The 25,943-nt window shown below is 41.6% G+C and overlaps 2 protein-coding genes across 6 annotated transcripts in view; one reads left to right on the plus strand and one right to left on the minus strand.

Moving 5' to 3' along the window:
* Nucleotides 1–9,255: 9,255 nt before the first annotated feature.
* On the minus strand, nt 9,256–25,708 carry C1GALT1 (core 1 synthase, glycoprotein-N-acetylgalactosamine 3-beta-galactosyltransferase 1). 3 transcript variants are annotated; one of them, XM_054815024.1, is made up of 4 exons: nt 25,621–25,708; nt 18,360–18,599; nt 16,039–16,706; nt 9,256–13,801 (listed from the first exon to the last, which is right to left on the minus strand). In XM_054815024.1, the coding sequence occupies exons 2-4, from the start codon at nt 18,580–18,582 to the stop codon at nt 13,592–13,594; spliced, it is 1,101 nt and encodes a 366-aa protein (XP_054670999.1). In that variant the 5' UTR covers nt 18,583–18,599; nt 25,621–25,708; the 3' UTR covers nt 9,256–13,591. The 3 variants fall into 3 exon arrangements, with proteins under 3 accessions (XP_054670999.1, XP_054670996.1, XP_054670998.1); XM_054815021.1 differs by lacking the exon at nt 25,621–25,708 and adding an exon at nt 24,818–24,968; XM_054815023.1 differs by lacking the exon at nt 25,621–25,708 and adding an exon at nt 24,351–24,631.
* The window catches only part of ASNS (asparagine synthetase (glutamine-hydrolyzing)), a 29,069-nt gene continuing 28,407 nt past the window's right edge, over nt 25,282–25,943 (plus strand). For 2 of the 3 annotated variants that reach the window (XM_054815017.1, XM_054815016.1), the window contains exon 1: nt 25,283–25,416. The gene's annotated coding sequence lies outside the window, so the exon portion shown is untranslated. Of the gene's footprint in view, nt 25,417–25,943 lie in introns of all 3 variants that reach the window. The other variant, XM_054815019.1, reaches the window with a different exon arrangement.

Raw genomic sequence — 25,943 nt, forward strand, 5'->3', positions numbered from 1 at the left:
CTTAAAGAACTATAATTTATGTTTAGTTAGTAGATTTTTACTTGAGACAGCCCTAAATATAAGTGTCTTTACTTCCAGGAGCTTTATCACATCTTTTAGTAGGGACAGAAACAGGTCTAAGCTTCAAAACACAGATTTTGAGCCAAATTCTACTTAAGCTTGGCTTTTTCTCCTAACCAGCAATATGTTGAAATTCAGCCGAATGGGTAAGGCTTTAAAACATGATCCATAAAGACTTTCTTTTTGGCTTTCTAACAGTACGTAAGACCTATTTTAAAGCAATTTCTAAGCTGAAAGGAAGAACGCATTGGCTCTCCTCTTTGTCTCACAATCTCTGTTTTCAGCAGCTGTAGCCTCCCTATGTGCTGACAAGGAGGGAGAAGGGAGATTTTTGCATTTTATTGGCATGGAAAAAGCGATCTCTCCAACATCTGGCATGGTTAACGCTGGGACATTAAAAAAAAAAATAATCGTTTCTTATTGTAAAAAGAATGGTAGATAAAAGTTTTGACAAGAATAAATCTGGCAACCACGATGCTCAACATGTGAGTAAATCCCCCCAAAGAGTTTTGGATTAGTTTTAAAATTGCTGCAAACACAGCTAAACCCAGGTCCTGCTGGAAGTGTTCGGGCTCAGCAGGTTAAAACTTTCAGAAGACTTAAAAAAAACCCCCAAACCTGCCAGAGCAGTAAATAACGAGCGATAATTCCAAAAAGCCCCCCAGGCCCAGGATGTGCCTGGGTACGTCCCCTTCAGTGGCAGGGCTGGGAAGCGGGGCTGCGGGGGGAGAGGCGGGCAGCGCGTGGGAAGCAGCGCGTTGGAGAAGGATTTCAGGGATTTTGTGGTTTGCTTGCTGCCTGCTGGCCCGGGGCTCGCTGAGCACGCAGGCACGGGCGTGGAGAGCGGGGCTGGGGACGGTTAGTAGCGATTTTTCCATGGAAAGCAAATAGCTAGTAATTCTTCTGAATTACCATCATGACATAATTGGTAATTTCATCTACTTGTTTCATTCAAGGCAACTCCCTAGTGCATTGTGTTTGCTCAAAGGATAGCTTTTATCAGTTTTAACTACATTGTAAATTAATAGGTAAAATATATTTCTGCTGACCAGAAAGGCTGTATTTTCCAATTAATTCAAGCGTAATGAGATTCATGTATAAAATCCAGTTTTGAAAATTAATATTTTCATTGCAATGACCCTCAGAGAACTACAGCCAGGACTCCATCAGGCTGCACGCCACATAATGCAGATCATAAGCTACTTAAGGGCACAGGCTGCCAAAATACACAAGTCGCTGTAATTAGCGGAAAGCGTACTGACGAGGGCAGTGCTGGAGGCAGAAGCGCGCCCTGCCTGAAGGCAAGATCGCATTTGCAAATAGAAATCTTCAATTTTTGTTCTGGATGAACCATACAATATAGTCAACCAAAAGTCCCGTTCTAGAGCATACAGGGGAACTTGTGTGAGTGAAAACCGTTCTTTCAGCAGGATCCTTGAGAATTTAGTAGTCATATGCCAGGCTTTTTTGACCTTTTTTTTGGCACGCTCGGTGATGCACTGGATTAGTTTACAATTCATAAGCCCATTGAAACTTTCCTTTTTGAGAGGAGAAAAATCACCCAACAGAAGTTCCCTTAAGCAAGTCCACATCAGTAATTTAGGTTAACGTGGAGTAAGGATGTTGTACTAGTGCCCAGGACAAGCATTCCAGAACTTGTCATGTCAGCGAGAAGAAATCCCAGCACCTTAAATGCTGCAGTACAGGGCCCAGTGACCACAGCTTTATCCTACAGTGCCACCAGGAGGAAAACAACAAAATGCCTCTATTAAACAAACATGGCAAGATGTCAACAGGTTTTTACAAATCATATTGAAGTAACAACTTCCAAAACTCACCTCAGCAGCGGTAGCTGGTTGAGGACTTTTAAATCATCTCTTAACTCATCTCACAAAATTGTATTTTCTACTGGCCACCGTAGCTACTTCATGCTCCTCAGCCTCTTTGACAAATTTATAACTTCTCTTACGACTGATGTTTAAACTGAACAGTGTGTAAACAGGATGTTGAGCAAACCAGATACTGAGTGTGGCAGGGACAAGTCTTCCCAGGTATTTACACTGAAGCAGAAACACAGCAATAAAAAGGGCCTTATGCCCTATACCGCACACCATATGAAAGCCAAAGAGCAACATACCCCATAATCAAATCATGGATCCCCTTGCAGCACCCCATTTCACCCATAAGCATTGCAATACTCCTGAATATAGCAAATTTACATCTAGCAATAAAGGTCAAGCCTAGGAGCGCTTTCTGGAAGCACGGAGGGAAGTCAGGGCTCAGTGGAATAGCAGCGGCAGTAACTGCGAGCCCCTGGCCCCAAGCCGTGTCTCCAGTACCAAGCCAGGCGGAGAACGCGTCACGCTGGAAGTGAAGCTATTACACAGGAGCGGCCTCTGCTCTGAGCTAGATTACTCATCCCGGTGACCTGAGGTTAAGGGCTCCAAAGCTCGTGAGCTGGCGTGCAGGGAGGTGCAGGATGTCCGAGACAGAGGTAAAGACTTTGCTCTCTGCTTCTGGACGGCACCTCGATGCGCCCAGCACGACCCCTCCTGGATACAACCTGGGGTACAAGCTGAACTACCGCCCTAACCCCTCCGGTCAGCTCAGACTAGCAGTGCCCCAACACACCGCGCTCTGTCAGGCTGTCTCGTGTTACAGCTCGGACAACAAGGCTTCAGTCTGGGAACATCATTTCACTAAATTCTTCCTTTTTTTTTTAATTTATGTACTTTGCACAGGGAAATATTTTTACTTTTATGTATCTTACACTGTTTTCTGTAGCATCATGTCCTGTAATGAGCCACTTCCAGCTTCCGAAAGAGCAGCAATGGGAGAGGGCAGCATTAACATCAGATCTAGAAGTTATTTGTGATATCAACCTCATTCCAACCATCGCATCAGGATCATTCTCACTCTCAGGTGCACGTTGACCTTTCACACTCGGGACATGTTAGCACCAGACCTTGGTCTCCATCTCCACCTGTTCTCAGGTGGTTATCATAGGGTGGCGAGCATTTGGGCATTTCCTCCTGGGAGTCTGGGTGTAAAGTTTTTTGGATGCTGGCTGAATTTCCTTAACTGTGCTTTCCTCTCTAACATGGAACACATGTATTTGTGAAACAGGAGTGAAATGCTAAATATCAACGTAACGCTGAGCTGAACATCAAGGGAAAGTGTTTCCTGCCTTGTTGCATTTATTTCCTGTTCTTTATGTATTTTCTTTGTAAGAATTACAAGAAGTAATTCTTAAGCACTGGGCCTAAGCTAGGCACAGGTGCTGCAGGCAGCCCAGGCCCTCCCTTTATTACTTCCACGTGGGAAAAACCGTTTTGGATCCTGTTCTCACATTGCCTATAATCATTTTTTATGGTGTTTTTAATAGCAGCTACCTGCTGGCTATCAGAAATTGGAAGCTTTTGCAACAGAGAAAGGAACTGTGCCAATACCAGAGTTAACCTTCTAGCTCTGCATACCAAGGAAACGTGATCTCTGAGTTCAGCGAGCAACAGGCACAACTATTGTACGGGAACAGCGAGAGAAGGGAACCTTTACACCCATCAACCCCAGTGTGCATTAACCAGGGTACAACACTGGAAGGAGAGTAAACTCAACCTGTAGTTAGTCACTCACACGACGCAGCAGAACAGTCCCTTCCCCACATGGTGGAAATAGTATACATTAGCATTGGGATGAAACAGATTAGTCTAACTACCCTTCAATAAAACAGGGCATAAAAGAGATGTTTTGTGTCGTACCACTCAGAATGATAAGCAGAACTTCCACAATACTGCCGTTCCTCTGGAAGGAAAGGGAGAAAGGGAAAACGTACGAAGGATGAGATGGGCAGGACGCAGCCCTGCCGGCCGTCAGGCAGGGGCTCTCTGGCCTGGGGAAGGGAGCCGACTGCAAAGCAGCAGCAGGGACCAGCAGGACCCGGAGGAGCTGAAGGGAGAACACGCAGGTGCCAAAACATCTCCCTGCAAAGCTGACAACACATTTTAGGATTGTAGGAAAAAGACCACAGAAGTCATCTAGTCCATCTGGGATTCCTGTTCAAAGGAGTCAATTACAAGGTCGGATTGGGTTACTCAGGCCTCTACACTCCTGCATACAGGCAAATATCTTATGAAAGTGAGCCTCATCCTCAAACCTGACCATCTTGAACAGCCCAAAGCTCCTGAGGGCACTCAGGGCAGCCAGATGGAAAGGCCTGGGCAGGTATTAAATAGCAAAGGTGCTGCCCGGCTGCAGGAGGCACGAAGTGTTGCAGCTGTGCACGGAAACCCTGTCGTGAAGGTGTTCCCTGGATGAGATGGTCCAGCTGAAACAGATGTTGGAGTTCAGCAATCCAGGCAGCAGCATAATACAAAAGTGTAAAATCAAAAGGGTTTGTCCTCTCTTCAGTCATGTTAGAATGTCTCTACTGCTACTGATTGATCTATTAGCATGGGACATCCACATTCCTCATGCTAGCATTTTCTTTCCTTATGCTCACCTTAGAGATGCTACCTCTACAGCACACAATTATATGTTTAGAAGTCAAAATACCAGGTGGTCCAGCTGAATGTATGTAATTAACCTTTGTTTAATTGCAAAAGCCACAGTACCGGCCAACATTTTTGGTTTTTATATGCTGCAAGGATTTTCTCACTCTCTCCTGGGCCCAGATATCTAGCCCACAAATATATTTAGCTACCAGGACACAGTAAATAAATCCTTTTTCCAACCATGCTTTCATTTTTTTCATGATCTTCAACATTTGTAACAGTTTCCTCATTTTACAGTGATGTCGGGAGTAAAATTCCCAGATGCTACATGTAACAGTAACTCACGCTCCCTCTGCTTCTTTGAGGCTCACAAGGATGGTGCATTCAGGGTGGCAGCTTGCCTCCGGTATGTATGGATCTTTTAAAAAGCATTGTTATACACACGGAATCCACAACTTTGACTCCTCCTCCTCCCAGAAAAAAAAATAGAAATTGGGCAATACTGAAACTCTTTGCTGCAGCACTGATCAGCATGGCAAAGACCAGATCAAACCAGAGAGCCACCGCACATCTATAAGGTGAGCCACCACACATCCATAAGGGATTGGTTTTCAGTTGGTATCACTGAAAGCACCTTGAACAAGAAGTGCTGGGCAAAGCGTGGACTGACCTAACTGCATTTACAGTGGGATTTTTCTGCAATTACAATAGGATTATATAAAATAATAGAGGGTTTGTGAATCAAACCCATTGTCCTGGAGAAAGTAGTAGTAGTTGTACAGTGATTAATAAGACCCAAATGCTACTTTTGTGATAATGGTTTTAAAGCATGAAGATACACCTGATGCATGAGACTTTTCCCACTGGGATTGGTGTGAATTTATGAACATTCAGGTCTATGTTTGGTAAAACAACTTCTACACTCAGAGATCACAAAGCTTACCTAAAATGAAGACGTCCAATGCATTTTGAGTAACATTTACTCAAATGAGTCTGAACAAGATGCAAGAAAATGCAGCTTTGGAAGCCGACAAAGATAAAGCTCATAAAGCCCGAGCTAGCTGACAGGGAAATGCTTTAAAAGCAGGATGCTCTTGGTTAGCCTGACAATAATGTTCTAGTCTGGGTAAACAGACACTGCCTATTCTCTGCTAAAAATGGGGTAACACTGAGAAATCGGAACAAAGGCTTCATTGTTCCCGTTGAAGCACTGCCAGCTTCTGAACAGGAGAGCTTGCTTTTCTAAACAGTGTTTGAAAATTGGTTTTAGACACGATTACCCTACCTGTCCTTGAAACACCGATCGTGTTTCAGCTACGATTTCAACAGAATCCACATTGGAAAATGTGAAACCGCTGTTTTCAAGGGCAAATGCTCGCACCACTGGCGCTGGCAGAGCACTCTTCTGTGCCGGGAAAATTTCAGACCCTCAGGAGGGATTTTCCTACTGTTTAAACCCTGTGGGGTGCTCACCTGGGGTACACGTCTAGGAAGGATATGGGCTCCAGTTTATAGCCACCTCCTCCACTTACAATAGAATAGCCAGAAAATAGACATTTAACAATGTTGTCATACTCCCAAATTTACTAGAACTAGGAGTTTCGAGACAAAATTCATTGAAAAAATAACTGCAGAGACATCTGTTTTGATTTCTACCAAGTACACGGGATTTGGCCCTAAATTAACATTTGTATTAAACATTGTGCTCTCCATCTCCAGAGGCAGGGAGCAGGAAGACGACACTTAACAGTACAACATTCGGGTGATTCCTAGGTAAGAATTCACGTGGGACAGTGAAAGAAAAAATAAAAATCATAATCCAAGGTTTTAAAGGTGCAGGGTCCTAATGCACATTAATTTCTAAGTCTTTCTGATCGGTTCTTAGAGGAGCCCTTGACTACCTGGGACCATGCATGATCCAGAGCTGCTGGGGATCACTGAAAGCTCAGGGTGGAGCCGGGAAGCAGCAGGAGCAGGAGGACGAAGCTGATCTGGTTCCTCAGGTGACTGAAGTTACTGACAAAGCTCCTTTTCTTGCAGTGGGTTAGGATTTTATCCTAGGAGGGGAAAGAAATCAAAAGAGGGCAAGGAGTCTAACCTGGAAGCCAGGTTAGAAATTCAAAGAAGCAAACCAGCCTTTTTGACTTGAAGATGCCGAAGCGATGGGTTCACACGTGCCATAGTTTGCTCTTGTACAACCGAAGAACAATACTGCAAACTTCTGTACCTACTCAAGCAAAGGTTTAGAGTTTCAATGAAAAGAAATAAGCAAGCTGCTCACATCAACTTTTTATTTAACAAACATTCCTGTGAAACTCCCATCTCTATTCAGATCTAAATTTGCAACTCTATTGCCACTCAGCTTGGTGAGATACTGTCCACCTCTGTGCAAAAGTGAAAAATAAGATTGTGACCGTAGCAACACTCAGTGGACAGCTGGAAAATTCATGGTTCCAACTCTGGCTTTGGTAGTGACTTGTTTAGGTTGACTTTAAAACATGTTGTAACTTTACTGAAGGCAGTGTTACGCTTCACAGACAGCCCTGAAGGGATGCACAGACACTTGGGAACGTGAAAATGAGTGATCCCTCCAGTACCACATACTCCTTAAAAAGCCCTTTGCAGAGCAGAAGGTGAAACTATGGACAGGAAGATGAAAAAAGGGAAAGGAAGGGGGGGGCAAAAGATGGGAATCTGTTTAAAAGACAAATCACAGCTCCAAAGAAGGTAACACCTTGAATGTGCAACAGAAGCAACAATTTCTCATCCCAAGAGCTAACACGCCAGAGAAGCCCCAAGTGGAACAGGGACACTGGGCTGTGAGGTGCTGGTCAGCACCCGTGCAGACTCCAGCACCCGAGGCTTCAACCTTCCCTAAATAAAACAAAGCTTACCAAAGAGCATTTGGTAGGGGCGGAAGGAAAGAAGGGACTGTACTTCATGGCCTGTAGCTTCACCACCAAAGAGGAGCGTGACACACATGGAACAGGGCACTGAGGGAGTCTGGAAAGAAGAGTTAAAACGAAAACGTGTGGGTCATGGCTCAAAGCCACATCAAACCTGAAGGCCAGCATTAACAAAAGCGCACTTAGGAGTAGTCTCCCTGCCACGTTTTGCTGACTAACCAGTGTTGAGAGCATCTCTACAATTTATTTTTATTGGCACTTTAAGCAGTCTTGCAGGAATATATCTTAGGAAGCTGAAAAAACCGCAGAGCTCAGGCTGTATCTCTGAATTAAATAACCACTTTTCCTTTATAAATGCCAAATACCACCCCATCGCCTGGAAGTGAGATGCCATGACCCAGCTGCTTCCCATGCCCATCTTTAACTACTGTGCATGTGGAACAACGAAGACACTCACTGCAAGGCTCTGATTTTCTCACTTACTCCTCACACAGCCATCGGACTGCATCTCTATCAGATTTCTGGAACCCATGGAAGGGCCTTGCTCCAGTGAAAATTATCAAAAATGAGGAAAGACAGCTAAACTTTTTGCGGTGAGAGCTGGAACCAGCAATATGCAGGCTTACCTTCCTCACAGCTTAGAGCAACCTTAGCGGTTCCTGGGTGTAAGATATTTACTTAAATTTCTTTTTGGTCCACCCTGGTGCAGAGAGAACCATAGGGAAATCCCCTTGAGCCAGTGAAGCTTTCTGTAAGCGAGCCGGTTATGAGAGCTTAACTTCATTTAATGATATTTCACTTGTGTCTACAACTTTGGGTAACCAAATACACAGAGTCCGTTACATATTTAAAAAAAAAAAAAAAAAAAAGGGCAAGCAAAGCAACCCCAGACTTAGTTTTTCTCCAGAGTAGTAGCTGTAGTTTTTGTTCTGCTCCAGTACTCGCATTGCCCTGCAATTTGCTGGATCGAGTTTGATCCCGACAGCCGAAAGTTACAGGAGCGTCACATAAAAGCATAACTTATGCCGGAAACTTCGGAGAGGAATTTTTATCGTCTGTTCAATTGGCTGCTGTCCTTCAGCGAAAATATTCTGGCTTTTGAGCACAGTTAAATTGGTTGTCACACACTTCCAGCACTTTGCAGACATGCTTGCACTCCAGTCAAAAGCAATGAAATAGTTAATTAATCCAGGTTAACAGTATCAGCAGCACCTATTGCAGTAGGTAAGGTCATGAAACACAGCTGTACCCTGCTTGGTGTCTGCCACATCCAACCACCACCATTTCCTCGTGAAGACACTGCCCATCTGCGCAAGTGGAATCTTCTTTACTGCTGAATATTGTTCTCCAGGAATAGCATAAAGATGGGTAAGAAAGTACAACATTTAAGTCTTAACAGGTTTGGGGCTTTTTGGTTTTGTGGAGGTTTTTTTGTGGTTTTTGTTTTTCAGAAGAGATGCACTCAAATAAATCCTTCACTCAGGATTCTGTCACAAGGTGGAGACACAGAAAAATCAGGACAATGCAGAAACGACAGCCTGCGTATGTGACTCTAGTACTAGCACTTATGATTAATTTTACACTTAAAACCCCCACCATCTTTGTTTTTAAGGTAGCTTGCTATTTGTCCACAGCATAAATATAACAACAGAAAACACAGCAAGCGTGAGAAGCTTTTTGACTTTCCTGTACCCACTCAAGAAAAAAAAACTATCAGTGTTTTTATTAGTCTAAGTTGTGCTGCTATGCTACAGTACTAGCACACAGGAGGGGTAAATGAAGAGAAACATGGACTGTGTATGAGATAACTTATTTTATTTATTCAATTCTCAACTTAATTTTGATGCTAAAAATTGGTCAAAGGCACTTCAAAGAAGGTATTTAAGAAATAAATCCTTATGGTGATCATTCCAGACAAGTCACCAACTTACACCTGCCATTAGGGACACAACTACCTAGAATTGCAAAATGAAACATTCACAGGTTTTAAGTGAAGCATACTGTCCAGCAGCAATATTCAATTCTTTTAGAGTATTAATAACATTTGTGGAGTATTTTAAATACAATACGGTAAAACAAAGCAAATTACACTTTTGGAGTTCCACAGAAGTTCTTCTTGACAGAAAAAGGACAAAAATTCCCTTTCCAAGTGGTCCTGTATTGAGGGATCTATTTTCATCTGTGCGTGCACTATCAACATCAGTAGCAGGTACATCAGAGAAATAACTCGCACTTTTCTGTCGTACAAAGATAAAACACCCTGCTCAGATCGCAAACTGTAAGAGGTCTACCAGCTACTCACCAAAATTTATACTCCTGGAAGCGTAATAGAACAAATGGCAACATGTGAAGAAAAAGTGATTTTTAATATATACCCCCAGCAAAGCAAAAGAAAGAGTGTCCTTAAAGGCAAAAGGTACTGGGAAAAAAGCTTCCGCAAAATGAGACATGGTGCTAACGGCACCAGCATTTAACCTCTTAAATAAGACCAATATAGAGAGCAAAAAATAATTGTGCATGAAAGAAGATTAAAACTGGTCGTCTTCTGCAAACAAAGATTAATACTGTCCTTTGATTAAGAACAGCGATCGGAAGGTAACTTCTTGGCATTCTCATTCCTTCTGAACTAAAAACTACTTAACACAAGGTTAAATGTTACTCTGTGACACTAAGTGACATTCCCACATCCAACTGCAAACACCTGCTGCCTAGTAATTTCAAGAAAACTAGTTCAAAATTTTCAGATGGATCATTTAAATCACTATAGTGCCAATGAAAGCTTTCAGGTTTTATAAAATTAAGAAACTTCTTTTAGAAACAAAACCAAACCACAGAGCAATAACCGGTACAGCCTAAGCGAGCCTGTGTTGCTGTGCTTCGGGTCAATCCACCTGAAGTACAGGAGCCTCCTTGGGCTGCAGAAATACTCAAACTCAATAAATACTTTCTCAAAGCACAAAGACCTGAGAGTGAAATAAAAAAATACTAATAGTAGTGTAATATTGTACATGAAAATTATACTAACTGTTCACATTCCCACCATGACTACTGAAGCTTTTGAAGAGAGTGAGATACAAACCAATTATTTCAGAGGTATCAACTCATTGTTACGGCAATACAATTCAACACAGAAAAACAATCACAGAATATAAACCCCAATACTTTTCTAGCTTGTCTGAAAAGAAAAAAAAAAAAAAAAATCTTTGCAATGCTGTTAGAAAGGCAAAAGAAATAGATTCAGAGGCCTAAGAGCAAGGACACTTTAAAACAAAGCAAGAACGGATGTTTGAAGAAAAGGCTACTCTTGTTTCTCCAGACAGGCCACCCATTTATCACAAGGTAGTGTGCTCTTTGCCTTATTCCCTCAAGGAACCAACTTGTTCCTTTGTTTCTCCGTTCCCTCTGAGGTCCTGCATGTTTTGTGGAAAGGGGCATCCCTGCCCCACTCTGCTAAACCCACCAGCCACAGCTGGGCAGCAGAGAAGAATTAGAACTGCTGCTGAGAAAAGGCTTCACCTTGAGCTCAGCAGGGGCTGGTTTGACTTGCCACCTCAGCAACTGACCTGTGTGGAGCTCAAATATCTCACTACCTGCTTCCTCTTGTCCACCTGAGACTTATGCACGATGAAATTGAAAACCCAAAGACAGGATAGTCCGGATAGTAAGGAAAATGCAGAGGAAATGATGTTACTTCACAGGGCAGACATAGGACACAAATCTGCAGAAAATATGCAGGATTAGTTCTGCCTGTTGTGGAAGAAAATCTTTAAATCCCCACAGATGAACTGAGGAAGAAAGCAGTAATAAAGCAGAACAGTACAGTAGTTCAGTAGATCTTCTACACTGGGCTGAATTTACAAAGAGAATCAGTTGGGATCTTGATTTCATTTTATAACTTCCTTAAGTATTCCAGAAAATTTTAATTGCATGTTTGAACAATACCACTGGAGTTATCAATACTATATGAATTTCACAATATTATTATTTTGTGTTGCACAGGGGATGAACATTTAGCTCACAGAAGGAAGCACCTCTCAGCATGGCACCATCCATTCTCCTCTGGACAAGCATCCCTCTGGCTACAGCAAACTGGAGACTTTTTCCTTTTTTAAACAAGTGCAGTTATAACTTTTTTACTTAATTCAATTAAGATAAAATAAAGCTTGTGTCCCTTCAGTACTTCAGAGGCAGTCTTGCTCATAAAAGACGAACCGATTTAACCCTATCGTTAGGGGAACTATTCGTTTAACTAATACTTCATATACAAGCCCAGCCTATACTCAGGCAGAGAAGACGCATGTAATACTTCAACTCCATGAAGATTTACCAGTAATTGCCATCATGCTGCAGAACAATGGTCAGAAAGGAAGTCATGACTCTCTACTGTTGGACAACAGATAGAACCCCAATCTGTACAAGAATTATCTTTGGAAAAAAAATTCCAGTACTTTCTGGTAACATCCTCTTTCAGGAACATCCTGAAGGACAGCAGTAGTAAATAAGGCTGTCTGCTACCAGTATGTGCCCTTTCCAAAACAATGACTGGAGGTAATTAGGTTATGTCCAAGTTCATCAATATGATGAAGGTGAAAAGTGATAAAAAGATGAAGAAACTTTTGTTCAAGTGTGGAATAAAGACACACTACATGTCAAGCTTAACCTCATCCCCCATACTGCTATTCACACAATTTGAAAAAGAGAAAAATCAGAAAGTTTTACGTTAACTATATAAAACATAGGCTTGGCCTCTGAAAATTTTTCTGTAATTAAAACACCTATTTTTGTCCCACATCAAGAAAGTGTTTTCAGTTAAGAGGCAGAGATATTCATAAAGTAGTAGAGAAAGTCAATGCACTTTGAGAGATTCCCGCATTCAGGCTGGCTTACCTGAATAACTATATACTTCAGCTTCAGAAAGAGTGAAATGAGGATAATTTAACACTTTTTCAGAATAAAGGTAATAAGAAGCAGATAGGCAAAATTTTGAAAAAATGGAGGGAAAAAAACTGTTTGGAAAATTAAAATTAAGTACTTTAGCCAAATAAACTAAATGTGTAGAGAAGCAGCCAAATCAGCTTTGCTGTAGTTTTAAAATAGGACTTGTTTTTATCTGTAAAATTTTAATGAAGAAGGTAACTCCACAATCTCAAAGTACAGTGATGTGAAAATTAAATGGAAACAAACTAATTATAATACTGGCTAAAACCAAATCATTATAATGCCATTGTAACTTTGCTAAGATACTATTCTTTCTGTTTTATATGGAAGGTGCGATGGAAGAGAGACTTCTATTTCAAAAAGTATCTACCTAATGCTGAGAAATTCTGAGATGAATTTTTATATCCATTCAACCAACAGGGAAAGTTAATACAAAAAAACCCAAAAAAACAAAAGCCACAGGCAAATATGTTAGCAGCTTGCATCACCTCAGCAATTTAACCAATAGTAACTATTTCTGGGTTTCTCCCTAAAAGAGTAGTGATCCAACTTTGTATTGTTTTGTACAATAGAGACTTAAAAATTTTAAAAATAATTCATAGCAGTGAATTCAATTTCTGAAACAATTCAGGTTAAACTTTTGGGTGGATCTCTCCCTGTTCATAATAACCAGACTGCCGCTAAGGCAAAGCGGACTTGAGACTCTATTTTCATGCCTTTCCCTTCCTTACAGGGCAAGTTACACAAAGTAACTTCGGGTTATTGAGAATACTAGAGAATGACATTATGAAGTATTTGACTGAGCAGCATCCAATTTCTGATATTAGAACTGACCTAACAGAACATCTGGAAGGAAATAGAGGAGAACAGAAAAAGGAACAGAAATACTGTATGATTATCTTTGAACCCGTCCACTATTGTTTTTATACAAATTCTTCCAGATATTAGTGTACCAGAACAACCTCCTATTTCACAGCTTTAGGGCCCCAAATCTTCATGAGCAGGGCTGCAAGGTCACACAATCCCAAACAGTCAGAGCCAGCACCAGACTCTGTTGTACACAGACAGGAAGTACTGCCAACATGGTTTTTGAAATAAGAATCACCGTGACTAATTTTAGTCCACAAGCTTCATGCAGGAGTTTGAGGAGACTCTTATTCATTGTGCTGGCTTCTTTTCGTTCTCTTCAAAGTCCAATTAATTCTCAGAAATTTTTTGCTTTAGCTTTTGATTATCTTCCAGTGCTTCATTTTTGCTTTGCTCTTCTGGATTCTTTGCTGAATCAGGATTGTACCGATACAAATACCCATATGGACGGAGATGATAAATCAAATATTCCAAATGATACATAGTCACGGAATCAACGTAGTGGAATGAAACTGCTAGATCAGAGCAGCATCCGGGACCCTAAAATACAAAAAAAGTCAAAATAATCATCAAGAATGGCAAGGCACACCCTGGATTAAAGATCCAGGAAGAATTCAAACAAATACTTGACTTCATGGTAAGAAATTGACTATCATCAGCCATTCATATACTTCAAAACTTAGTGTTAGGCAAGTAAAATGTATCAGATATACCTGGAAAACATCTTTCAAAAATAAAGTTGGACAAAGTCTTTTGCTTCTGTAATCAAGCCAGTGAAAAAACTAGCTGCGCTCATTAATGTCAGAGGGTTTTTTCCTTTTCCATACTTTTTTATGTTGGTGTTTAAACAAAGCCAAGCAGCAGCAAGCAGGTGTAAATGTATTGCAGTTATATATGAAGCAATACATGCTTGTTACTCATGACAGCATCCATCCAGAGTATACAAGCCAAACATGCGTGTGTGCATACACCTCTGCATGTGTGTTCACAATTATATATTTTGGAAGACAGGGTGAGGGTTTTTTGGGGGGAAGGGGGAGTCATCAGGTTTGAGTGCAGAGCTGCTAAAATTCTGCCTCCAATGAGAAGTAAGATTCAACATGTAAAGAGACAGAACAATTGTTACATAATTGTTATCCTTTCAAAACTTACAAAGTTTGACCAATATAGCTTGGTTTTGATACCAGACGAAGTAGTTTCTATCTGAACACAAATACGATAAGGCAGAATCAAATATACAATTTCCATTATGGATCCCCACCAGCACTGCGTCAGTTATGGATGTAACTGTCCACAGCTCAGCCACCCGTGAACTGCAACCATAGCTAACGCTGCTGCATCCTGACACACTAAATACAGTATCATAGCTGGTTTAAGCTACAGAAGTGCTCCAGCCACTGAATGCAAGTATAAAAGTGAATGCTTTACAATGAAAAGAGTCTACTGAAGAACTAGACTTTTTTTTTCGCCCCAGCTTTATGTGCAAAAAATCCCACATCCTGTCCTTGATTTTGGTCACTTATGCTGATCTCAAAGCTTGCTGAAAAATAATACCTTTAAAAGTGAGATTATAATCCTAAAAAAGAAGCCACATCACAGATTATATGATCATCGAAGTTTACAATGCAGAATACCTTCAGATCGCTTTAATTTCAAGTAGTGTCCTGCTCCCTTCCCCCTCTCCCTTTTTTTTTTTTTTAAACTGGAGATTACAGATGTGGAACACAAATGACCATCTGAAGTTCTTGCAGTAAGAATGTTTCAGCTTGCAAATGCTATTTTTGTTACTACAACAAAAAATTTTTTTAAAAAATTAGCTTTGCTAGCTCTTGTGCTTGCCTCCATTTCAACAGAAGGTAGACAAGAGTCCAATACAACTACATAAGGAAATCTAATCATATTTCCTTGTTTGGGTAATGCTTTTATTTCACTTCTAGGCAACGTTCACTCTTCTGTAATCTTTTCAATGGAATTCACTTACAAGTACATTTTAACAACCTTCAATAAAAAAATTAGGGGAGGGCAGGGCAGTTACCAGCATTCAAGCCAGGCAACATTGCACACAGTTATCAGTGATAAGGGAAGTATATTGCAGTGCACTTCCATTTGAAGGGAAAAAAACTACCAGGCAGTACAGTCACACATACCATTACCCACCAGCCCCTCCAGTAACTTGGGAATCTCTTAGCCAATGTTAGCCAACTACAATCATCAGCAAGTCTCAAAATTACTTCTATTTCTACAGGTTTTATGCAAAGCTTGCTGTTGGGCAGAAGATAAATGTGTATCAGTGCCACCTTCCCTTTCAGTAGGCTTTACTGTAACTAAGCCATATGTTTGACCCAGCTCTGTACAGTCAGCACACATGGCTGGAATGAACCACACTGGTCTCACTTCTCACTGCACACTGGTAGTTGGGTGGCTGGAGGAGAAGCTAGGGACACTGTGTGTGAGATATGATGGAACAAAACAGAACCAAACGTGTCATAAAGGTTTCATCAATTTTGCTGTCCACAGAACATAGCAAAACTGCAACAATAATTTAAGATTCACTAGCTCTTCTGGCACATTAAGTTCTTAGCATCAACTTCTAGTTGATGACTAGTGTATTCAACAAATCTACACACAGGTGTATCACAGGGTATCACAACAAAAAAAAATCTTCTTTTCTAAAATATATTGAGCTGCTATTCAACTGCTAATTCATGCATCATACACATTCATACACATCATAAGATATACTTCATAAAATGGGCACCAGGTTTCTAAGGACTTACCTCTACAGCAGGATAATAATTATAATTCCAGTACCAGAATGTTTTTGGTAGGTATCCTCTGATTAAGTGATGTTCTGGAACAAAGGGATGAAAGGTTTCTCTACCACTTGTATCCCTAGAATCTCCTGCTTCCACATTAATGATCTCCATGCATTTTCCTAGTGCGAGGTCTTCAATTGAGGAACTGTGAGAGCATTTGTTCGTTTTAAATGCAGCAACAAATCTCTTCAGAGCTTCTTTGCTCAGAACATATCCTGCTCCTCCACTCATGTAGCCCTGTTTCACATAAGGCTTAAACCTTCTTCCAAAGTATATTGGTTGTTCAGGACTGTATTTTGAAAGAAGCCATCTCAAATTGTCCAATATAACATATGTGTCATCATCTGCTTTCATAAACCAATCAGCATCATCAAAATAATGGTCATATACATACTGAAAAGCTTTAATAGTCTTCCAGTACAGCTGGTCCCTGCCTTCTTTGGTTTCTAGCCCCACAGCTGGGAAGTCTTTATTTTCCTCAGAGCTCATAAAAAGTATTTTATTACAACGTTGGGCCCAAGTGGCCTTAACATGCTTGGCTTTCTTTTCTAGATTTTGAGGTCCAGTCATGACCCAACACAGTATTTTCACCTTCTGATACAGTCCCTCTGCAATATTTTTATTCTCATCTAAAAAAAGAGGAAAGTTCCAAAACAATATTAGACTTGATTGCAAAACGAACGTAAGAGCAACCTCCCCCCAGGCATTCTGTTTCTACATCAGAAAAGACATGCAGACAGAGAAGAGGCACTTGCTTCCAAATGTACCAGTTAATGAAATTAATGTTAGATTTCGGAAGAAAACAAGACTCCCCAAACCAAGAAACTAAAATTCTTAAAGCTACTTCATCTTCACAGGATAAAGGCAAGCATAAGAGCCATATCAAAATGGGTATCTGTTCAGGGAAGTGTGGCTTTAGAAAAGTTTGATTTCTACATAAAAACTGTTCAGAAGCAACTTCTTTATGGTATTGGAGGACTAATGAAAATTAAAAAGCTGAATATTTTTTACCATTCACAATGAACATAATGATTACAACACAGAAAGGTCAAAAAGCTAATAAGCTCTGTTTTTATATATATTCATGTTAACTAACAAAACCTAATAAATATTTCTAGAATAACACCATATTTTTGAAGGAAAAAGCAGATGATAAGCCAGAAAGAAAGAATTTATCACCAAATCAAGTTAAAGATTATTTGTAAAAAAATCAGATTAAATAAGTTAGGATACCATGAAACTAGTATTATTATTGTTGTGATAAAATGTTTTCATTTGCAGACAATCCAAGAGAATAAACAGATACAGTTATGTGAGGTGTGTAATACGATGTTTTCCAAGCTGCCAAAGCATTCATTTCCCTCAAAGAAACATTTTCACTTTGTACATACAGAGTGATTTTAACTCATGTAAAAGAATATTCCATGGAGAGTGAGATCTGCATAACTGGTCCTAAAATATTCCTGCCCACACTTTAGGCAACGACAGATCAGATGTTCTATAACTGCATGTGAAACACTCACAAACTTGTCTTACAAAGTTTGCAGTTTAAATAGCAAATTACTTATTAACATCTTCAGCAAATGCATTATAGTGCATTTTTTTCTCATCCAAACTGTCCTAACTCAGACACTATCTGTGTTTGGGATTTAGAATGAACTCATTTCATGAGATATGTCAAATTTAAAAGTATGCCTGAAATATTAGAAGGTCTACCTTCTTTGAAAAAAAAATAACAAAAAATAAAAAAAATCAGAGTGCAACAGAATTTCTCTGGTTTTGATTGAGAACAGCAATCTGTGTTTGGACTGCTGCATAATCAGCTTGGCAAACAATGTCCACCTCAATTCCAAGTTTTACTAATCATGTCAAAAAGTGAATATTTTTTTTTCAGCTTTATCTGAGAGGCTAAAAAGTTAGAAGTAGTCCAAAATTAGCTTCTTAAAGCTAAAAAGCAATTCAGTCACATCTACAACGCTAGCAAATATATCTGCTTAGCAAAACCACCATTTGATGTCAGTAGTTCATTTGAGAAGCTCCTGCTCCAAACAAGTCTGGATACAGAAGCTGGACAAACACTTGGGCTCTAAGGAAAAAAATCACTACTGTAATAAAAATGTAAGCAAAGAAAACCACCATTCAGGAGACCTCAGGAGAAAAAAGTTATTTAGATGTAGCCTGAACATGAGGAAAGAGAAAGAAAAGGATTCATACAAATTCTTGGCATTGCAATGCATGAAAAGGAAGCATATTATATAATTAGTGAGGCGTTAACAAAATACCTTTATGCTGTCCAGAGTCTGCATTGAAATTCATTTGTCCTTGCAGCTCATTGTTATCGGTATCTGCTGAGTGTTGACCATGTGGATCATTGTGAAGGATATGAGGCTGGATCTTAACCTGTTCTTCTAGTATAATGCTAAACAGAAGATAGCATACAAAAAATCCTATTGCTGATCCAAAAGTGAAGGTTAGAAGGTTCATCAAAGACTTAGAAGAGGCCATCTCCTGAAGGTAATACACTGTCAAAACCAAATGAAAAATACTTTAAGGTTAAAGCCGCTTAACACAGAAATCAAATCTAAAACTATAGGAAGAAATCAAGGACTAAATCTCTGGAAGTAGAGATCTCAGTTCTAGCTCAGATTCAGCTCCCCCAGCCTTGCATGAAAGTTTAAGTACAAGAACAATGCAAATATTTATATAAAACTGTACAACCATTGATAAATTCAGTGCAAAAGGCCTACTGTATATTCTTTAGCTTAAAATTATAAAGGACAGTCATAAATCACCATAGCTACTGTACATACAAAAGCATCCGTTATATTTATACATTAATTATACAAGTTTGTATACATTTAAAGTGCAATATCTTAATTATAAAACTGTAATATATGTTCACTTCTTTGTTCTCTTCATCCTAAGAAATCTGTGCTTCAAAATGTAATACCTAAGTCTTTTACGAAGTTAAAAGATGATGATCAAAGGCAATCTACAGGTAAAGATACAATATGGTCATGAGATGTACTTAAACTCCAAGAGTAGATATATTACAGCAATTCTTCAACAGATGTCAAACGCAAGCAGATTTTGAAGAGTCATAAAAGCAAATCTATGCTCAAAGTAGGGCAGTTTTCCTTCCACTTTTAGGAAGTACTGAGGACAGACTTCCAGAAGGAAGAATTAGACAACATCTGAATTTTCATACAGAAATACTCATTTTTTTTTAAAGGCATTTGGAGGAAGAGGAGAAGAAAATGCATCAGCCCCAAGGCCTCTTCTACACATGAAAAATCTTGTATTCCAGTAATAAATACAAAACCTTCACTTCAGCCACACTCTTGCTCCTCAAAAACTATAAAGGACTTGGCTGACCATTTTTATAAAATGTAACAAAACCAGCATCTATGCCTGCATAAAGTCAAGTGTGAATTTTTATATATTAAATATTTGCAAACCAATTTCAGGCTGTTGAGGCCTCAGACCTTTTCATCTTTGCAAAGGGTTGAGATATTGTCTAATAACTCATGATTAAACTACAAAAACATTGACTGTTAAATACATACTGGATTCAAGCCAGAACCTTACAAACAAGTTGATGATGTTCCCTCCATTAGGATCATTCTTAATGTCAATGGGCAGAACCCAATTTAGTTAGTCAGGGAACCAAAAAGAGAAAATTATGGAATGAACAGAGCATTGATGAAAACCATTGATCAGAAAAGAGCTGCAGCCACCAAAACAACTCATTTAGCCTGCACACATTTCTCCCATTGGCTGTGCAGAATCTATTGGAAAAAACTGTCCCCAAGCAAGCTGCACGAATGACTTTGCAGCAACACACACTCCAAATACCAGCTTTCTCTCTGAGCTCTCTCCTGAAGGGAGAGCAGAGAGGACAGAAAGCAAGCGTGCATACTGTTAGGCTGGCACTTTCAGAAATCATCAGACTTACTGCACACATGCAGATCTAGATAATATGAGAGTGAAGGAGCTCTAACGTGATATGCTTTTCTTTCCACACTGCTAGAAAAATGAAAGAAAACTAGAAACACAACTTGAAGCACAAAATAAAAATCCAGAAACTTAACAGTTCTATCAAATTCACATCATTATAACTGTGGTTGATAAGGAGATATAGTTCTTTCATATGAAAAAGCACATTATACAATTTTTTAATCATACATCATCTTCCCTCAATTCAGTACTACATCTTGGTGAAGACTAATGATTGCCTTTAGACATCACATCTTGAAGTCTAAAATTGACTGCATTATCATTTGTGACTCAGGCCTTGAAAAAATAACTTGATTTCCAGCTTTATTTCTATTCTCTTATATGCCACTAACTTGGGAAGAAAACACCAGGACTTAGATCAGGTGCCTTCAAAAAAAAAAAAAAAAAAAAGGCAAAAAAAGGCAAAACCCAAAACATTTAAGGAAAAGCCTATATGCACAAGCAGTCTGACACTGAAAAGTATCCACGGTGCCTAAATTATTACTTTTTTGTTTTCACTTTCCCCATCACCATAAAGGCCCCTCAAAATTTGCAATACACAAAGGGAAAGGGACAGAATAAAACAGTGCCTTCCTTCAGCATATTAAAAGGGGTAAAAAATAAAAATCCATGCATGCACACAGTACAGCTACAGCATTTTCTAGAAGGAAAAGTCTCAATTGTTCCACTTTTCAGTATTAGGTGTCTCTTTGCCATACAATTTCAGTTATCTGCTCTAACAGCTGTTAAAATTACTCTTGCTTTGAGAGAAAAAAAAAGAAAATAACTTGAAAATAACTGCTGTTTATTAAACTATGGAATTATGTTAAATCAGATTCTTCAGGAAAAAAACTTTATGTGTATTGGAAATGTTAAAAGAGAAAAAAGCACATTTATCACATTTGGAAAACAGAAGTTGATTTGGCAGTATTCCACAAGCAAAGAGGATTTCTGGGAGCAGGCAGGGACAGATGCTGAAGCAGTACTTCATATTTGATATGAAATGCCTCTAGTTACAGTTTTCAGTCTAAAATAATCTGCTTCTATCAATTTTATATCAACAGATTGGACAACTATATACATGTGAGGGTATCCATATATTTATAAACTCCAGGACAACAGGACAGAAATCTTCATTCTTTCTATTATCCTGATATTCGACATAAGTAGTCTTTTAACTTGCCAGCAAAAATAACTGAATGCTATAGCATTAGACTAGAACCAGAAAATGTCTAAAAGGAAGGTTAGTTCTTATTATGATAACCATCCCCACTCAGACTCTTTGTTGGCATTCTTTGCTATACCGGGATTTATTCAGGGGCAAGACATGCAAAACATTTAAGTGTTTAAGGCCAGGCTGGATGAGGCTTTGAGCAACCTGATCTAGTGAAAGATGCCCCTGCTCATGGCAGGGAGCTGGACTAGGTGACCTTCAAAGGTTCCTTCCAACCCAAACCATACTGTGATGCTATGATTCTATGACACACAGAGAGGGAAAAGGTAAGTGCAAAACCTACCAGGTCACTAAAAGATCCCAATTTTTTATTCCTATTTCTATTTTTACTCAAGTTCAAAAACAGACACTATTTAAAAATTCACCTACAACAAAAGCCTAGGTTTAAATTTAATTTATGCTCCACTACTCTGTCATGGCAGCTTAAACAAATATATCTATTTAGATATTCATGCAGGTAGCCCTATTCACATCAACCACACCAACAAAAGTTTTAAAATTCTACCACAACTTAACAGTCATTGTAGGTCTGCCTCCAAATTTAAGTTTTGTGAGTCAATCATTTCTGCATCTTCAAACTTACAGAAAAAGTATTTTTTCTGTGTTAGGGGCTGCTGAACCTGGCAGCCTAATGGAGACAAGACTGTTGCACCTCCACGTCCCCAGGTCCAGCCAGTGACAAGACTGAAGATGTATTCCCGTACTTGCCTATGCAAACATGCATATACACATGGCTGACCATATAGATTAAGATCAACACAGCTAAAAAACAGTGTTCATGCAAATACAAACATGGTCTGGCCTTATGCTGCTCCTCTCCCTAGCTGACCAGGACGAAAGTCCGTTAATGGGAAATATACATACATACAGTGTGGATCCCTCCAGTAACTGGCCTCAGACACTCTATCTATCCAGGAACCAACGCTGAATCCTCAGCTTCCCCAGAGCGCTACTCCAGTTGCTGGTACAGACCTCGTCACCCAGATACACACACACATACAGCCCCCCACAGGCATACCATGCTCCATAACCAGCATAGAGCCTTAGACATTCAGTCACCTCAGTAATTGGCCCTTGGATCCTTTTGTCTCCAGTTGCCTCACACAGAGATACACAGGCAAATGAGCCTCCAAAACAACCCCCAGATCATACAGTCCCTCCAGCAGCTGGCCTGGACCTCCTGGACACTGGTATTGCCACACTGAAGACCCTCTGATCTCACTAGGACCTGTCCCACAGTTACAGCTGCCTCAAAACCTGGCTCCCAAGCCTCTCATCCTACTCACTGGCTAGCCCTGCATGATATTCACTAGCAACCACACGCTGGCATACTAGCCAAGATAATACGCATGCACTCCAATCTCCCCGGTTACTGGCACTCCAGACACAGAAGCCTCTATGACTTATGGTCTCCACTCCAGTTGCTGGCGTTTAGACTGTCACTGACTCCAGCTTCACCAGTTGCTGGCACACCAGAAGCAGAAGTCCCTATAACTTATGGTACTACCCCAGTTGCTGGCACTTAGACCTCGGTATGCACACATGAATACAGCAGAGTCCCCTCATCCAGGAAAACAGTTAGAAATGGAACTTAATGAGAAAAGAGGACAGGCTGTGGGTAATCTGGCACAGGGCATGGCCAAACAAGCCACTTGTTTACAATTGACCAGGCCCTTAATCCCTTTATCCTTCTATTTTCCCCACACTTGTTCTTCCTCAAACCACCTTCTTCCCTCCTTTTAGTCCCTCCCCTAAGCATCCCCTAATAAGATTTGTACAGTCACAAGATGCTCTTCTCCTGCATCCCATAATACGTCCCATATTCCGTAGCCAGTGACCTCCCTCAATCTTGTAAGCTGTTCCAGAGAACCTTTCTGTTGACGTATCTTGATGCGTGTCACACCTGGGCAATGGGGTGGCTCTCCAGTGACAGAACCAGGGGCTGCTTCCTCTGATGAGATTAATGGGGTCCCCTCACCCCGCTGTGCCTCTGTGCGGTCCTGGTGATGAGCCTTTTAACACGTTAAAATACCGTTCTCACTCAGCTAGCTGTTCCAACAAGGGTTAAGGTCACCTTCCTAAGCCAAAGCAAACTTGGGGAATGCAATAGGAATATATGATACTGGAGCTTGCCCCATCCCCACCCCTCAAAAAAACCAAAACCCAACCACCTTTAAAATTAATACTTTTAAGCAAAATCAGACCATGTAACTTTTTGAACTTGTTCCAAGAGAAAACACATTCAACAAAAAAAAAACCCCAAATCTTGGACTTTGAAATTTACAGAATACGAGACATAACTCTAGATATTTTTATCTATGTTTTTCCCCAGTGTCACTCCATAATCACTTTAAGATTTAATAAATTAACTAGGAGAAATATGGCTATCCAACACACACAGCTGGCTCTTCCTTGTATCTCTTACTTACAAAGTGAGGGGGAAGCTCTGAGGCCTCAGCATGAAACAGAATGCAAATGTCCTTTGAGAGCTGCATAATTAGCAACAAAATTGATCTCTACTACCATATCCTCAACAGTCAAGCAACGCATCAGAATAATTAAAGTCAAAACGTAGAAAACATAGCTCACTGTGCAGTGCCCAAGAAAGGTCTCCTGCTCACCAAGTCCCATTATTTCTAGAAGCTTTATATGTAAATATTCATATGCTTCTAAAACAAAGCTATATGCAAAACAGTACATTTGTTAATGTTGCCTGCATCAAGGATTACTGTGAACCGCTGCAGTTTCCTGTCAACTAAGCACAGATTATATTTTTTACTTTCAAATTGTTTTATTTTTAATATCTAATGCTGTAAGCATTTCTTTAGAGAGGAACTTTTTCCGTCAAAAACTCTTGGTTGTTTTATCCAAAACCACAGACAACAAAAGCAAGGTATTCCGGTACAGGTGGCCAATAACAGCATTAAACAAGCCACTGCACAGGTGAGAGGGAAGAAAGATCTCGGTAATCTCTTTCCTCATTCCAAAGACTTTAGCAACAAGTTACCACGTCCAAAGCATGGCTTTCTAGATCTCTACTAACCTAGTTCTGACTAAAGAGAACCGCGACGTCAGTCCAGGAAGTCCCCGTTACAAGGAGCAGAAGGCGGATGGGTGGGGAGCAGCGAGCAGCTCCCCCCTCCAGAAGGCACCTTGCTCCCTCCGTTGGGGCTCTGAAGTACTCGCTGTCTTCCAAGAAGACCCCTCCTTCCGAGCCTCTCCTTCCCAGGCGGGCAGCCAGGCACCTGCTGTCCTCGCAACCGCGGCTCCTGCGGGCACCCTTCTCGCCGCCGCCGGGGTGATACGCACCGCCCCGGCCACCTCCTCCGCCCCGTCACCGCAGGGAGGCACCTTCCTTCACGTCGCCTCCCTAGATGGGGCGCTACCTTCAGGGGCCTGCCCGCCGGCCTCCCCCCCCCCCCCCCCCCCCCCGACAGCCCAGCCCGGGGCCCGTCACCGCCCCCTCAGCGCCGCTCGCCACGGCGCCCGGCCCGCCCGCCCCCCCCTCACCTCGTCAACCGGCGGGAGCCCGGCGCGCGCTCAGCCGCGCGGCCCGCAGGCAGCCGTCGGCCGCGCGCAAGGGAGGCCGCTACCCCGCTCTGCCGCCGGCACCATCGCGCTGCCCCGCGCTGCGCACCCCTGCAGCGGGGCAGGGCTAGCACCGCACTGCCGCCTGCTCATTGGGTGGTGAGCGCTGAGGGCGTGGCCTTCCCCGGCACGCGCATTTAACCCTTGCCCACTGCGCGATCCCATCCGCGTGGCAGCTCGCTCATCTCTTCGTGTTCTTGCGCGTCCACGGCCGCCGCCGCCGTTGGGGGGCGCGGGAGGACCGCGGCTTCTCCCACCGCTCTGCCCCTCCCCCGTGCGGCACTCGCGCCCGGGGAGGGGAGTCCGTCCGTCCGTTCGTTTGTTCTTCTCCCCTTCCGCTTGTCCGCCGGCAGTGCTGCCACGTCGTCGGGTCGGGCCGCGAGTAGAGCACGCGCCTCTCGTGTGGGGAGGCCGCCTGCGCGGCGGCGGTGGGTGAAGGAGAGTGCCCCGGGCTGGAGCTACAGTGTGAGGGCGGCAGCCGGCTCGCCTGCCGCGTTTGGTAGCTTGATCAGGGCTTTGAGGTGTGTGGGTGAAAAAATGGTACAGGGCGGAAAGGGGAGAGCGTGCGAGGGCAAGGGAGAGACAGCAGCGAGTGTCACCTCCCCTTGACCACTTAAAGGTGGTAAGTGGCGAGGGATTTTTGGCCTCGTTCCCTGCCTCTTCAGACACCTTTAGGAAAGAAATGCCCTGGGCAGGGCTGTCCCTCCACCCTTTTATCGCGTTACCTTGCTCTTGTCTGCCTGGTCTTGCCTGGAGGCAGCTGTGTCGTGTGCTCAGGCCAGGCTGCGGAGCCTCGCTGCTTTCCAGCCCCTCATTCCCTTCACTTCTGCCGGTCTGGAGCTTCTGCACTTCCAAAATACCATTAGGCAACTGCAAGGGACGTTGCTAGGTAACTGAGCCCTCTGAAATCGTTCCTTATCTCTCTGTGCTAATGCTGCCTACCTTTTTAACATCTGTGACGTTTCTCTCTTGATATCTTTCCTTCGGAAAAATCTATTAAATATGAAGAGGGATTATAGATTTAAAAGGTGTTTTACATTACAATGTA

Source organism: Grus americana, chromosome 2 (assembly GCF_028858705.1).
Source record: "Grus americana isolate bGruAme1 chromosome 2, bGruAme1.mat, whole genome shotgun sequence".
Lineage (NCBI taxonomy): Eukaryota > Metazoa > Chordata > Aves > Gruiformes > Gruidae > Grus > Grus americana.

Coding starts and splice junctions, on each gene's coding strand:
- C1GALT1 (XM_054815024.1), bottom strand. CDS start 18,582: ATGGCCTCTTCTAAGTCTTTGATGAACCTTCTAACCTTCACTTTTGGA. Junction 16,707..18,359: donor AGACTCTGGACAGCATAAAG/GTATTTTGTTAA, acceptor CTCTTTTTTTAG/ATGAGAATAAAAATATTGCA. Junction 13,802..16,038: donor ATTATTATCCTGCTGTAGAG/GTAAGTCCTTAG, acceptor TTTGTATTTTAG/GGTCCCGGATGCTGCTCTGA.